Source organism: Malus domestica, chromosome 17, assembly GCF_042453785.1.
Source record: "Malus domestica chromosome 17, GDT2T_hap1".
Taxonomy (NCBI): domain Eukaryota; kingdom Viridiplantae; phylum Streptophyta; class Magnoliopsida; order Rosales; family Rosaceae; genus Malus; species Malus domestica.
The window spans coordinates 8,746,442-8,761,080 of record NC_091677.1 but is presented as its reverse complement, the minus strand read 5'-3'; the positions used below and the strand labels follow the sequence as shown (position 1 = coordinate 8,761,080).

At 35.6% G+C, this 14,639-nt stretch overlaps 2 protein-coding genes and 1 pseudogene across 5 annotated transcripts; 2 read left to right on the top strand and 1 right to left on the bottom strand.

Moving 5' to 3' along the window:
* Positions 1-2,748: 2,748 nt before the first annotated feature.
* On the top strand, positions 2,749-7,994 carry LOC139193553 (heavy metal-associated isoprenylated plant protein 39-like). Of its 4 annotated transcripts, none has more exons than XM_070816703.1 (6): positions 2,749-2,920; positions 3,139-3,272; positions 6,636-6,723; positions 6,919-6,946; positions 7,170-7,245; positions 7,413-7,994. In XM_070816703.1, the coding sequence occupies exons 4-6, from the start codon at positions 6,941-6,943 to the stop codon at positions 7,706-7,708; spliced, it is 378 nt and encodes a 125-aa protein (XP_070672804.1). In that variant the 5' UTR covers positions 2,749-2,920; positions 3,139-3,272; positions 6,636-6,723; positions 6,919-6,940; the 3' UTR covers positions 7,709-7,994. The 4 variants fall into 4 exon arrangements, with proteins under 4 accessions (XP_070672804.1, XP_070672805.1, XP_070672806.1 ...); XM_070816704.1 differs by having other exon boundaries at positions 2,751-2,920; positions 6,893-6,946; XM_070816705.1 differs by lacking the exon at positions 3,139-3,272 and having other exon boundaries at positions 2,772-2,920.
* Positions 7,995-8,074: 80 nt separating this feature from the next.
* Positions 8,075-9,276, top strand: LOC139193328 (uncharacterized; annotated as a pseudogene).
* Positions 9,277-10,999: 1,723 nt separating this feature from the next.
* Positions 11,000-12,103, bottom strand: LOC139187722 (putative disease resistance RPP13-like protein 1). Its single transcript, XM_070816318.1, has one exon. It carries the CDS (start codon positions 12,101-12,103, stop codon positions 11,000-11,002), a length of 1,104 nt encoding a protein of 367 aa, XP_070672419.1.
* Between the last annotated feature and the right edge of the window lie 2,536 nt (positions 12,104-14,639).

Below are 14,639 nucleotides of genomic sequence, written 5' to 3'. Positions count from 1 at the left end.
TTCTCAATTCTTGAATTAAAACCTGGACTCCAAGATTGTAAAACAACAGAATGTGTTGATTCCCTTCGAAAATTGTCAAAACATCCAAAAGAGTACAGACGAAACAAATTATGCATATGAATATCATATTTACTTTGTGTTTCATAGTTTGAACCTTCGTTTATGCAATCTCACCGTTGTTTTTGCTTTCTTGTATGCCCTATTTTTCACACAATTCTTACAAATCATGGCAACAAAATCTTATTTTTTGTGTTTCTGGATAATGGGAGGGCGTGCCTATTAAGGATTCAGTAATGTGCTGATGTTTCAGTTCAGCAAGCTCATTTTGTTGTTTTTGTTGGGGGGGGGAGAGAGAATATTGTTGTTCGATACCATGTTCATGACACAAGGTAGAGAATGATTGATTCACATATTTATTACCCTTGTCACTTTGGAAGACCATAATGATAGCATAAATATGTTACAAACCATGGCACACAAAGTGTTTAAAGTGATAAAAAAGAAGAAGAAAGGAAATTAGAGTCTAATCCTTGAATAAGTTCAACTTTTGATTAACACCTGGTATAAGATTAAGAATTGAATTTAGTCTCTTGATCCGCTTTACATGTCATCATGCATATTCCATGTCATTTTTACCCATTTTACATTGATTTTATGGTTTTCTTTTTTCCAATTCTAACCTCGTGAACAATAATTGTTTTTATGAGAGATGTTGCAAAATTTATTACTCATTTGAAATTCAAATATTTGCATTTAATTTATTACTCATTTGAGAAATTTTGTAGAATTTATTACTCATTTGATATAAGGTGATGATCCTCTCTCTCCCTCTCACTCTCGATCTCTCTCTCACTCTCTCCCTCTCTCCCTCCTACAAGACAACCAGCCATATTGCTCCATGGTGAGTCGGTGACCACCACTCCTCTCCATAGCATCGGCCAAAGGCTCACATTATCTCCATAAACTCCCTTTCAATCTCCGAAATAAAAACTTGGACTTCATGATTTTTTATTTTGCATCTTCTAGTTTGAATTGCTTCAAAAAAATCTATTAATCTGAATGAAATTTTCCATTTGGTGATTGTTATACCTAATATATGAAGCCTTTTTTTTCTATTTTTCACAACAATAGTGATCTCAACAAGAAGCCTTTTTTTCGTATAGCTACATTATACTTTTGAGAACTATATAGGTACATACATTTTGGTACATGTACTTCATCCAATATTTCGATACATATGTTTCGGTACACATGTTTTGGTACACATGCTTGATACATATATTTCGGTACACATGTTTAGGTACTATATTTCGGTACATTTATATACTTCGGTGCACATACTTTGGTACACATATTTAGGTACAATCATTTTATAATTGTTTGGTATATACTCTTTACTTTGCAACTTGCATAATGATAGACTTTATGTATTTTGTATTTTTTTCTTAACGTTTCATTAATATATTTTTTGTTATGATTTTCCATTCAGGTGTATTTATTAATAGAGGAAGTCAATGATGATGGCAAAAAAGCTGGATCAAATAATCAATGTAGTCCCTATGTTTGTTATTAAAGGGCCTACCACAACCACTTGAATTAAATTATGAGGTATTCATCAATTTCCCCCCTGAACTTGTGACTATTGGCCAATTTCCCCCCTTAACTTTAATTTTGGCCAATTTCCCCCCTCAACTCTCATAATTAGTCAATTTCCCCCTCAACTTTAATTTGGCCAATTTTCCCCATCAACTCTCATAATTAGTCAATTTGCACCCTACTGTTAATTTTTTTTTAATTTTCCATCTATTCTTTTTTTTTTTTCAATCTTTCTAATAACTTCCAACAAAGTACTAAAATTAACATAAACTCACTTGCATAATATAGGGTAAAATGTACAAAAACATAATACAATTAGTATGTGATATGGGTTGATTATAAGAAAATGTTATGAATCGGGTTTAAAACGTGTAGAAGAAGAAATAATAACAAAAAGACATAATAATCCTAAACTCATGGATCAGACCTATTTCAATAAAATAGGTTATTCTTAATAAGGAGTCTAAAATTATGAATTGATTAGCCATTTTTGCATTAAAGTTCGATTCTCTGCAATTTACTTGAACTTAGCTTTCACTTTTATAAAGAGAATTGTATTCACATACAAAAATGTACGCATCAATCCTTTTCGTTATCAATTTTGTATAGTAAAAAATCAAATAAAATTACTCCATATTGATTTATTATGACTAATAATACTATCTATGATAAATTGTAAAATTCTAAATTTTAATCTATTTGTAATAGGATAAAGATATAGGAAAATGATTAACATACATCTTATTTAGTTTCTTACACACACTTGTTTAATTATGATCAAATTAAAAAATTAATAGTAGGGTGCAAATTGACTAATTATGAGAGTTGAGGGGGGAAATTGGCCAATAGTCACAAGTTGAGGAGAGGAATTGATGAATATCTCTTAAATTATTGAGTGAAATCCAAAAGGCACCAAAAAATGAGGTAAGGATTTTAACTTTGTAAGAACGAGTGGTTCTGATGTGTTTTAGATTTGTAGGATCATTTTCGAATGAGATATTAAATACGTCAAATAGAATTAAAAGATATTTAAGATTCTATTTGATACACCGTATAAAATATCAAATAATGTTAATAATATGAAATACGATATTTGACGTCTGTTTGAATTAAATAGACGGATTAAATAATCCGGGCCTACCTTTTATATATACGGTCTTTACCCTCTTCCTTATATCGTCCAAAGCACGGTACAATTTAGTCGAGCTTCTCTTCTTCCTCTCCAGACGGCGATTTCCAAACGCTCTCTCTTCCTCTCCGGACGGCGGTCTCCAAACGCTCTCTCTTCCTCTCCAGACGCACTCCTCTCTCGTCTGAATCCCAGGTTCGTCTTCTCAAATTCTTCTTCTTCGTTTGCATCACAGTTCGTCTTTTCATTTTTCTTCTTCTTCTTCCCAGGTTCCGCTCCTCCCTCTGTTCTTCCCCCTCCTCCTATATTTCTTGCAATTTTATTTCAATTGGTTGAATCTAGTTATTGTTTTCTCTCTGATTATGCAATTGATTATGTAATTTTGTGTTTTAATTATAATTTTCGAATTTTAGGGTTTGCTGTGGGGTCAAATTTGGGGTAGAGTTAGAATTTTCACTACAGAAGCTCACACACTCTCTCTCCTCGCCACTCGCCCCCAAGTTCTGCTGCTTTTTTCCGGCTACCCAAAAACAGCAGCGCTCGCCTGGTACGCCTCTTCGATTTTGGGTATAAAGTTCCCATTTTTATTCATATGGGTTCTTATTTTTGCTATGTATGTTTAAGATTTTGCACCCACCGGGATCAAATTTTGGTCGGTTTTGTGAATTGGGCATCGAGTTTCTGATGCTTTAAGAGAAATGGGTTGTCAGTGATTTTTTGATATTTCAATAGTTGGACTTGCGTGGCTGCATGCGTTTTTTGATTTCTGCTGGGTTTAGCTAACTGGGTTGTGCGGTTAATCTGTTTGTTCTCCAACTTTCTTACGATTTTAGTGCTTTTAGGTGAAGTGCTTCCTGTGCCTATTTGTTCTGTTGGCGGCTTCTCTGCACCAGAGGATTCACCCTTCTTTGTTTCTTTAGCGACCTCTTCATTCGCTTTCTTTGGATCTGAGACATCAAAGCCATTCTTTACAAGATCCTAGAGTCCATGAGAATTTAGTATGGTTTCCATATGAATTCTCTAGAATTCATAGTTGTCACCATTGAAAACTGGAGTGCGAAGCTCTGCAGTACTTGATCTAGCCATATTAGACTTTGAAATTGAGAAATCAGACAAACTTAAAACTCGGATGACCTCAAATACAACTTAAAATGATTCAAGTTTTCTTCCACGGGTTCACGCCCAGTTTAGACGATGAATCTAGGCTTTGAGGCCATGTTAGCATTTAGTAGTGTTTTTGAGCTTTGAAAATGGATTTGAAGCTCAGAGGTATGAAATTTGATATTATTTCGTGTTAATTTTTAATTGAACTTGAAGAATGAGGAATGCATATCTTGCTTGTGATTGGTGATAGTGGGAGTGGGAGTGTGCTTCCTGTGCCTATTTGATTGGGTGTTGAAGTATTGCTTTGTTATGATTTCCTTTTGGTCTGGCATTCTGTTGATTGGGTGTTGAAGTATTGCTTTGTTTTGGTTTCGTTTAGCAGTTGTGGTTTACTGAATAGAATTGTTGATTGGGTGTTGAAGTATTGCTCTGTTGATTGGGTGTTGAATAGAATTGTTCTGGTTTTGTCTAGCCAAGATGTTATCCTGACCCGTTTAACTGTGTTTCTCTGCTTGCTCTTATCCTTCCTGCTACTGTTTTTTCTTGCTGCTGATGCAGTTTTTATCTGCTGGTGTGGTTTTCTTCTGTTGCTCTTGACTGTTAGGCTTTCTTCTGTTGCTCCTGGTGTGGTTTTCTTCTGTCCGCCTGAGTTGCCTAGTTATCATTTCACCAAAGTTTTCAAGAAAAAAGAACAAAAAAAAATGCACATTGTTTTTTTAGTTTGAAAAATATTAAATTTGTGACTTATTTTTTGTGTGTAACTTTACACCGTGTGAAAGTAAAAGTCATGATGACTTTTGTTTCAAACAAAAATTCAGAGTAGCCGACACTCTCAATTGGAAAAGAAGAAAAAGCTGTTGGCATTTATTCGAATTTGTAAAGTAATTGCCTTTTAGAAAAAAAAGTGTGTGAGTGAGAAATAGAGAAGAAAGGGAGAGCTGTTACTGTTCTGGTTTTTATCACTTACTATTAAATTATAAGGAAAACTTGAAAAGAGTTTGAAAACTTTGAGTTTTAATGATAATGACAAAATAAAAGGTAAAGTGAATAGTATAATGATTGACTTTTTAGTATAAAAATGTGGTTTTTCGTTAAAGTGAACATTTAACAGTACCGAGAGTTTTTTGTTAAAGTTCCCATATATGCACAATTGATTATATGCTATCTTATTGTGTATGTAATTATAGGAATGGAAAGTGAACAAAGTAGTTAACCAAAAGGAAGTAGAAGGGTTTGGAAACAATACGAAGAAGATGCATTGCTGTCCATACTTGAGGAGGCAGTTGTTAAGAATTTGCGATGTGATAATGGTTGTTTCAAACCTAGAACAATGGCTCAATTTGAAGCAGCTATTAATTTGAAATGTCCTAATGCCAATATAAAGCAGTTCCACATATTGAGTCCAAAATGAGGAGGTGGAAAAAAGATTATGCAATAGGTTATGACATGGTAAATAAAACTGGTTTTGCATGGAATGATGTACGAAAATGTATTGAGGTTGATAGCACTACTAAAGTATGGCAATCCTATGTGAAGGTAATTTTCTAACATAATACTAGATTGAGAGGACAAATCAAGGTGCTGAGTATTCTTTTTGAAAAGCCATAGAATGAGAGGACATTCTTGTCTTTGGATGGTGCAATGAAAATAGTCTTCGTACTCATGTTACTTGGACAAAGTAACCACCTCCAAAATGAGGAGGTGGAAAAAAGATTATGCAATAGTTTATGAAATGGTAAATAAAACTGGTTTTGCATGGAATGATGTACGAAAATGGATTGAGGTTGATAGCACTACTAAAGTATGGCAATCCTATATGAAGGTAATTTTCTAACATAATACTAGATTGAGAGGACAAATCAAGGTGCTGAATATTCTTTTTGAAAAGCCATAGAATGAGAGGACATTCTTGTCTTTGGATGGTGCAATGAAAATAGTCTTCGTACTCATGTTACTTGGACAAAGTAACCACAATTGACATTTCAAACCAACAACAATATATTTTGTTAAAAGTAGCATGCATAGCATGTATATATTGAGTACTTGGACAAATTGCTTCTTATTGAAAGCAAAGCAGCAGCATGCATATATTTTGGCTATGTAGACAAACCGTTTCTTACTAAAACCAACTTGCATTTGTATATTTTATGAACTTGGATATGTAGTTGGATTAATCTATATAACGTAACGACTGTAGTTGTTTTTTGTGAACCTTCTTTTATGTTATGGGAAAATATTTTGAATTTGATGTATGGCATTTACTATTTTTTTTTGTTATTTGAAAATTTGTGTGGTTTTCAATAGGTTAAGTTCAACAAACAAAGAAAGATTTGTCAAATCTCTTTTCCCCTTGTCCTATCCGGTTCAGTACCAAACACAGTATAAATAATACGGTCATTAGTCCGATACTGTGCTAAGCCATTGAACTTTTCATAAAGTGTTCGAAGCTGCTACGGTGTCGTTTGGCACTGGGAGATGATAACAATGTTTGTTAGGCTTAGTTTAGAAGTGCTTTTAAAATGATTGAAAATGCTTGAAATGGAAATATTATGGAAATATTTTTGAAACTTATCTCTTGTAAAAATTCATGTGGATTTAAAAAAATACTTTTAAGTGCTTCCTGCAAGAACCACATGTTTAGTGTTTCTTTTAAAAAACACTTAAAATGTTTTTGAAACTCAAAATAAATTTCACAAAAAACGATTTCACTCAATTCAAAAGTATTTCTAAGCGAATTCTTAAACTTCTAGTATTCGATTACATGATGATGTAGAGAATATTGAATTTAATTAATTTTCTCTTGCAGCCAAAATTAGCACATGATTTTGTTGGCCGTAGACTGAACTTCTTGCGTCTTGACTTTTGACTAGTTGCATTGACTCAGTTCCCTCTTTGTAAGTTCTTTTCTTTCCTACCTTCAATTATTCAGTATAAATTGCAGTCCCCCAAGGACTCTTCACTTCACCAACACACTTTCAACTTCTCTCCCTCTTAATTACTTCTACCATAAGTTAATCTCCTTTTATTTTCTTAATCTCTTGGATTCTGCTGAAATATTTGAAGTTTTGGATTCAACTTCTTGCTTTCAGATCTGTCGAGCTCCACAGAAAAATGAAGGTAATTAGGGTTTCTCTTTCTGCAGACAACTTTTTTATGTGATTCTTTTACATAAAAGATATGCATGCATAACTGATGTTGCTACTTTTGGGTAAACCCAAAACTAGAACCTTTTGAAAATCTTGAATACCCTGCACTTTTTTACACTAATTTGTCGACACTTGGTTCTGAATTTTGATCGTTGCTTATATTTCTGACTATAATTTGTTTTGTTTCATGACAGAAAGTAGTGTTGAAATTGGAATTATACGACGAGAAGGGTAAGAAGAAAGCCATGAGGGCCATCTCGGGGCTTGAAGGTATAATTCCATGGCCATACTACTCTCCTTTTCAACATATTACTCCGATTTCAATAGTTTCGAATTAGCAGACCTTAGAACAGTTTGTTGGTCTGCACTCAAGTTCGAATCCACATCTATTGAGTGACAAACTAATTTAATTTTGTTAATGGAATTTCCTTTTGCAGGGCTTGATTCATGTTCAATGGATATGAAGGACAAGAAACTGACGGTCACAGGGGACATAGATCCAGTGGAATTGGTGGGTAGATTGAGGAAGCTTTGCCCGGCGGAGATAGTCTCGGTCGGACCGGCAAAGCAGGAGGAGAAGAAAATGGAGCCAAAGGAGGAGCCGAAGAAGAAAGATCCAAAGGACGAAATGGCTGAGGTTATGAAGGCCTACCAAGCTCACTATCCTCCAATGCCTTCATATTATTACGTAAAAAGTTCAGAAGAGGATCCCCATACATGTGTCATTTGCTAAATGGTTGGTAAAATTAAGTTGATATGGTGTTCTTCAAGAAGAGAAATCATAGGTACAGTGGGTAAAATCGCATAGAAGTTTGGGTAATAAAATGGGTTGGTGTTAGTTTTCTATGATCTAGAAGTCTCTGGTATGTCCCTTCGGGGACATCCGATAAAATTGGAACGATACAAAGACGAGAAGTCTTTCTGGTATTTCTGGTGTGCTACTTTGTATTTTTGTTTATATTTTTTATGTGGTATTTACTCAGATAATCAATGAATGAAAATCAGCTTTTTTTAGTGCACGATTCTTGTTTGATCACTCGTTGATTTTGTATTTTGCCAAATAAACTCTGCAATGGTCATCCACCAAAAATTTCTACGGATGTCGAGCATGCAAATGCTGCATTTGCTTGAATATATGGCATGATGTTGTTACAGGTGCTCCTTGCATCCATAATTTCAGCATGCAAAATGCTGCATTTGCTTGAATATATGGCATGATGTTGTTCCAGTTGCTCCTTGCTTCCATAATTTCTGCAACGGATGCTTCTCTGAGTGGTTAAAGAGATCACAGGAGAAACGTTCAAGTGTACTATATACCCAGTGTCGAGCAGCTGTACAGTTTGTTGGAAGAAATCACTTCCTGCTTAACGTTGTGGAGGAAATACTAAAAGTGGATTCTTCACTGAAATGCTCCAACGATGAAGTGGCAATTTCTTTTATGCAACAGTACGATTAATCTTTATCTTAAACTCTGAAAAAACATCTTTGCGGAAAAAGGGCTCGCTCCCAAGTGGATGAAGAAGATGATAATGCGTCTAATCCATGCCCTCAATGTGGTAATGAAATATGGTGGGTTTCGCTGCAATCAACCCACTATCCATCTGCAATGTCAAGCATGCGGAGGAATGATGCCTTCGCGCACCAATAACAGTGTACCTCAACACTGTTTAGGATGTGATGAGGCATTTTGTGGTACATATTGGCATGCACAAGGGGTTGCACAAAGTGATTCTCACCGTGTGTGCAGTCGCGAGACTTTCAAACCAATCTCAGAACGGACCATCTCTAGAATCCCTACTTCAGCGCATGAAAACAATCGACATGAACAAGTTATCACTGAGAAGCGTATTGCACAGTTGGGGAGAACATTGCAGGATGTCATTGCAGAATGGCTTGCAAAGTTGAACAACAAAGAAATTGATCGAACGAGGATGCCGCTGAATCATGTTGAGGCAATAACTTCTAGGACACCTACGTGCAATTACTGTTATGAGAAGCTGATCTCCTTCCTCTTGTAGTTGTTTCGGATTTCGATTCCCAAATTTCATCTACCCAGCATCAAACGGAAAATTGCTGGTATGGATATGCATGTCGGACACAGCACCATAATGAAGAACGTGCTCGTAAAAGAAGTCATGTGTGCCAGCCAACTAGGGGTACTTATATGTAGATCTTCTTTCTCTTGTTTCCTCTGTTTTGAGAATTAGAAATTTATTACAAGCTTATCTTCTCTGGTACTACTGAGATTTTCTGGCAGCCAACATTTATGCATAAGAGTTGTTTACTTTTGTTTGCTCATAAGTTTCGCGTACATATCATTGCAAGACTCAAAACCTACACATGCGAAGCAACTTGAAAACTTTTGTAGCTCTGTGCATCCCTGAGGGCATGATGAAGTGGTAATCATTTCATAAGACATGATTAATGGATATGATCATCTTGCAATACTAATTAAACAAGTCGAATTTAGACCGGTTGAGATCGATTAGTAAACAACAGAGGGTTTTCAATACTCTGGTCTTACAACATTAATGCATGATCATAGATTCACAGGTCCACAGAAATGAAATCGTCATCCATATTTTACAAACCAAACGTTTAAGTTCAAATTCCACAAAGTACCAAAATCTACCTCTCCTTGGACATAATTTCGAAACAAACTTGAAAAAGGAAATTTGGAAACTAGAGCTCATAAACTTGTTGAAGCTCCTTTTTCACTGAAGACTAGTTCGATACAATAAACTGTCGTATAATATAACCACCATAAAACACAGTAAGAAAAGAGGGAAAGTAGAACCAACACTCAAACAATTCCACTCCATTTAACCCATCAGTTTCAAGCCTTCTGAGAGATGGTAGCTGTGCCAATGCTGCCAATGAAAAACAATATTCACAATCCACAGGTCCAAGAATAACAAGATGAGAGAACGAACAAGTCATCTCCTAACCGATTTGGAAATTTTGCACCTCCGTATCTTTCTATCACAAATACTTTCAAGTTTATATGGGACATGAGTACCTGTAAAATTTGTTATTACGTGAATACTAACATTTGAAACATGTTTATGATTTAAAATTTACATAGCCAGATCGTAAATAAACATATAAACGCACATTGACGAAATAGGTACCATTGCAAATCATATCTTTCGGTAATCAATCCTTATGTTCGGGATGTGAGAAATCTTGGGCCAATCTTCTCCCATGTCTGGTAATCATATCTTTCGATAAGCCTTCTCAAATCGGTGGGCAACTCAGCTGGATATCTACAATCTGACACCAACAACGTTTGTAAATTATACAAACTGCATACCGTGTCTGGTAATTTCTTTATTGGATTCTCACTCAAGTTGAGTTACCGTAGATGCTTCAAGTTGCTAATCGAATCAGGCAACTCCCAGATACAATACCCACGTAGTTTGAGAACTCTTAAACACTGTAGCACTAAAAGGAGATCAAGTCGTACTGTCGACGGAATATAGCTTTCAAGAATGAAGGTGCGCAAATACTTAGCTTCATAAATAGTGTCAAATCTCTCAAAATGAACAATAGGTGAATATTACATATAAGAAAAATGACGACCCTTTCTCACAACATCCAATGAGAAGTCGTGGTCTTCTAATCTAATGCAAAATTCTCCAGATACGTAAGTCGCCAAATCATGCATCAGATCATGCATGATGAAACAATCATTCGAAGACAAGTATTGAAAAAATGACCGTGAGATTAGATCATCAAAGTATTTCTCTCCAACATCTTCCAACCTAGTCTTCTTTTGGGGTTGTAACTTTGGCCATCCACAACAAAATTAATTTAGACTTCTGAAATACATTATCTTTGGGAAATATCGAACAATAAGCAAAACAACACTTCAGCACTGAAGACCAGTACTGGTAGCTTAGCCATAGAGCTGGCAGAATTTCAATCTTTGCATCTGACAACTCCCATATGTCACTTTTTAGCACATTTTCCCATTCCTCCACATTTGGTTCAGAGCGTAAAAGACCACCGAGAGATTTTGCAGCTAAGGGGGGCCTTTACACTTGCTAACAATTTGTCTTCCAATTACCTCAAGATTTGGATCTACAATAACACTTGCATCTTTGAAGGCATGTTTTGCAAATAAAGACCAACAGTCTTCCTCAAGTAAGTGCTCTAAATAGTGGGTTTGAAGAGTACCCATCGTAGATGCAACACCAACATTCCGTGCGGTGACAATGATCTTACTTCCATGAGCTCCAGACTCGAAGGGGAGTTTTAAGGAATCCCAAATATTGTAATTCTCGTTCCAAACATCATCAAGAACAAAAAGAAACTTCTTCCCCGCCAAAGCATCTTTGAGTTTAACTTGAAGCTGGTTTAGGTCTTTGGTATGACAGGTTTGAGAAGTGACTGAGGCATAAATTGTTTGTGTGATCTTAACAACGTCAAATTCATCAGAAACACAAACCCATGCCTGGAGCTCAAAATGCTGCTTCACTCTATCATCATTGTACAAGAGCTGAGCAAGGGTGGTCTTTCCGATCCCACCTATGTCCACAATGGGAATAATGCCAATCTTACTACAAGTGACATCATTTGATAGCAACAATTGAATGATGGTTTCCTTCTTATGATCTCTTCCATACACATCAGAGCCTTCTACTAAAGAAGTTGAAAGCAATGTTTGTGAGATTCTGTGTCTACTACCTCTTTTCAAATCAAGGGCATCTTTCTGTTCTACAATGAAGCTTAGCCTCTCAAGAATTTCCTCTATCTTGCTGTCTAAAGACTCATAAAAAACATGCAAAGAAGCAGAGATGAGGTCTTGTACCTTCCTTGTGCTACTTCCAAATTCAGCTTCAATTTTTCGCCTCAACGCTTCTGTCTTGATCTCGTCCAGTAGGTCCTCAGCATCAAGGACTGCCTCTTTAAGCCACAGCCTCACATGTGAGTTACGTAATTGCTTTTGCTCGGCATCATCATAAACAGCATTGACAGACGTCAACTTGATCCTCAACTTCTTCAGCAACCCATTAGTCAGTTTCTTTCCTCTGATGAAGTTCTTGACCTCCTGAGAATCCAATTTCACAAATACTTGCTGGAAGAAACCCGAGAGAGCAGCTCCACCTACCAACTCCAAAGCCATGATCGATCTCTTCTTTGCAAATGGAAATTTTGTGACACGGTTCAGAGAATGTATCACAACTAATCAAAGACGCGTAAGAATCTGGTCTTATCCACGTAGACTAAAAAGGTGATGACTTCTGTAGAAATAGAAGTGTATTACAAATCTACACAACACATGAGAGCCATTCGTTCTATAAAGCAAAAATCTTTACCTAATTTTTTGGGAGTAATTTTATTCGTACCATGTTTTTATACTACATTTCTATATTACTTTAGGTGGTATCTGATGTGGATAACCACATCATTTGAAAAATTTACAAAACCCAAGGAAATGAAGGAGAAAGACTCATCGTATACCACAATTATCATTTGATTAACTAGTTTTTCAAAATTATTAGTTTATTAAATAATGAACTAAATTTAAACATCTGATTAATTCAAATGATGTAGCTGTCCACATCAAATGCCACCTAAGATGATATGAAAATGTAGTACAAAAACATGGTATGAATAGCAATACTCATTTTTTTGGTGCTTTTTGGATTTCACTTGTCAATAATTTAAATCTAGTGGTGGTGGTCGGCCCCTTAATGCTGCGGGCCCAGTCCAGCATCATTGGCAACATCCCCATCAACAAAAACTGGCACAGTCCTTTGCTCCTGTTCAGCCCAATTTTCTGCCCAATTTTTCTCAGCCCAGCTGGCCCGCTCCGAGACCCTCCTTGGCGCCATAACTGCAATACATTCCATCATATCCACTGGTTTAGGCCGCACAGGTACTGTGGGCCTGATCAGGCCGCACCCTTTGCTGGAACCCAGTTCGAACAGCAGCCTGAGTGCCTGACCCACTTTGGCATCCCGACACTGGTGTTACCCATCACATGACGAGTCGATCGTCTATGCGGGTCCTTCTCCTTCTAATGTTTATTTGGGTAGGCAATACAATGTACATTACCCACATCGGCAACCTTCCTCTTTCTCTTGATTCCTTTAATTTTCATCCTTGCATTGTCTTTTTTCTTCCTGATCTTTGTAATTTTTTTTTCTTGCTTGTTTCATCCATGATAATTTAATCTTCTTTGTCTTGCTCCTCACTTTTATCAAACCTATAACTTACTCACCGACCAGGGCCGTCTCTGAAATTTCGGGGGCCGTGTGCAAAATTTATAAAAGGGTGCCTTTTTAAGATATGTTTTTTTAAAGTATGACAATATATTGGTACAAGAAAATAATAATTTAAATCAAAGCAACATTTAGGACTCACTGATTGTAAGTTCACAAGTGTCAATAAATAAGTAAAAAGAGTTACAAACATAACCTTCACTAAATAATAAAAAACAGTTCAATCTTAAGCAATCAAATAAAGAAAAGAAAAAAAGCTTCAAAAACTCTAACTTTAGAGTTTCACTTGAATATATAGCATTATTATATAATTAATCAAATTAAAAAGAAAATCGTTTTTTAAGGTGTTGCTATTAGCACTCCTAATATCTCATTGTGCACTCCAAATTTTTATATTTAGAAAGAAAAAAAAAATTTACACTTATAAAAGTGCACTATAAAGTTTTAAAGTGCTAATAAAAATATTTTTTTAATATATAACATTATTACATATAAATATTAGATACCAAAAATTTTTTGGGACCCTGTACGATTGCACCTTTCGCTCCCCCTCAACGCCGCATTTGTCACCGGCATGTTACTTTTCAGGCTCCCTGTAAAGATGAGCTTTATCATTTGTCTCTTTTTTCTACCATCTCTGAGGTTTTTTTTACCACTTTAAGCACTTTGTTGCAATGGTTTGTAACATGGTATCATTCTCTACCTTGTATTCTACGAATGTAACAAACATAAAGATTTGCAAGAATTAAGAAATACGCATTGGACTCATTCCACCCAAACATAGAAGACACATGAAACTTGAAATGAAAAGGTTTGGCCAAATCTACTAATACTATTACACTAATGCGGCATTACTACTCACCATCACCATCAACCATCTCATTCGAAGCTTTTTTTCTCACAAATCCCCTTCGTTTCACCCTGAATTTCCACAAAGAAAAAACCAAAATTCTAGAAGTTCAACAACCATGAGAATGAGACTTAATACATTATTATTGAAACTCTTCACTTTTATATAAGAAAATTGGTGTATTGGTCTTGAATTGTGATGATATTGTTGTTTTGGTTTTTGAATTAGAAGTCCAATGAAATCGATATCTAGATTTGACAGAAAGAATTGTTATTGGCACTCCAAACTTTTTATAATTAGTAAAAAAATTACACTTGGGAGGAGTGTATTATGTTAATTTTGGAGTGCTAATAACAATTTTCTTGACAAAATGTGGAACATTAGTTTTATTACCAACTTGTACGTAAAAATTAAGCACGTTAAATGATATTCTACCTTAGCAGCGTAGAGGATGTTCTACTCTAAGGGAAGAGAAGGTTGAGCTAAACCACACAATGTGTCATCATTAAATAGGCATTTATCTCAACAAATATATAACGTCTTCGTCATCTATGCCTAAAATCTCTTACTTACAAATAAATAAA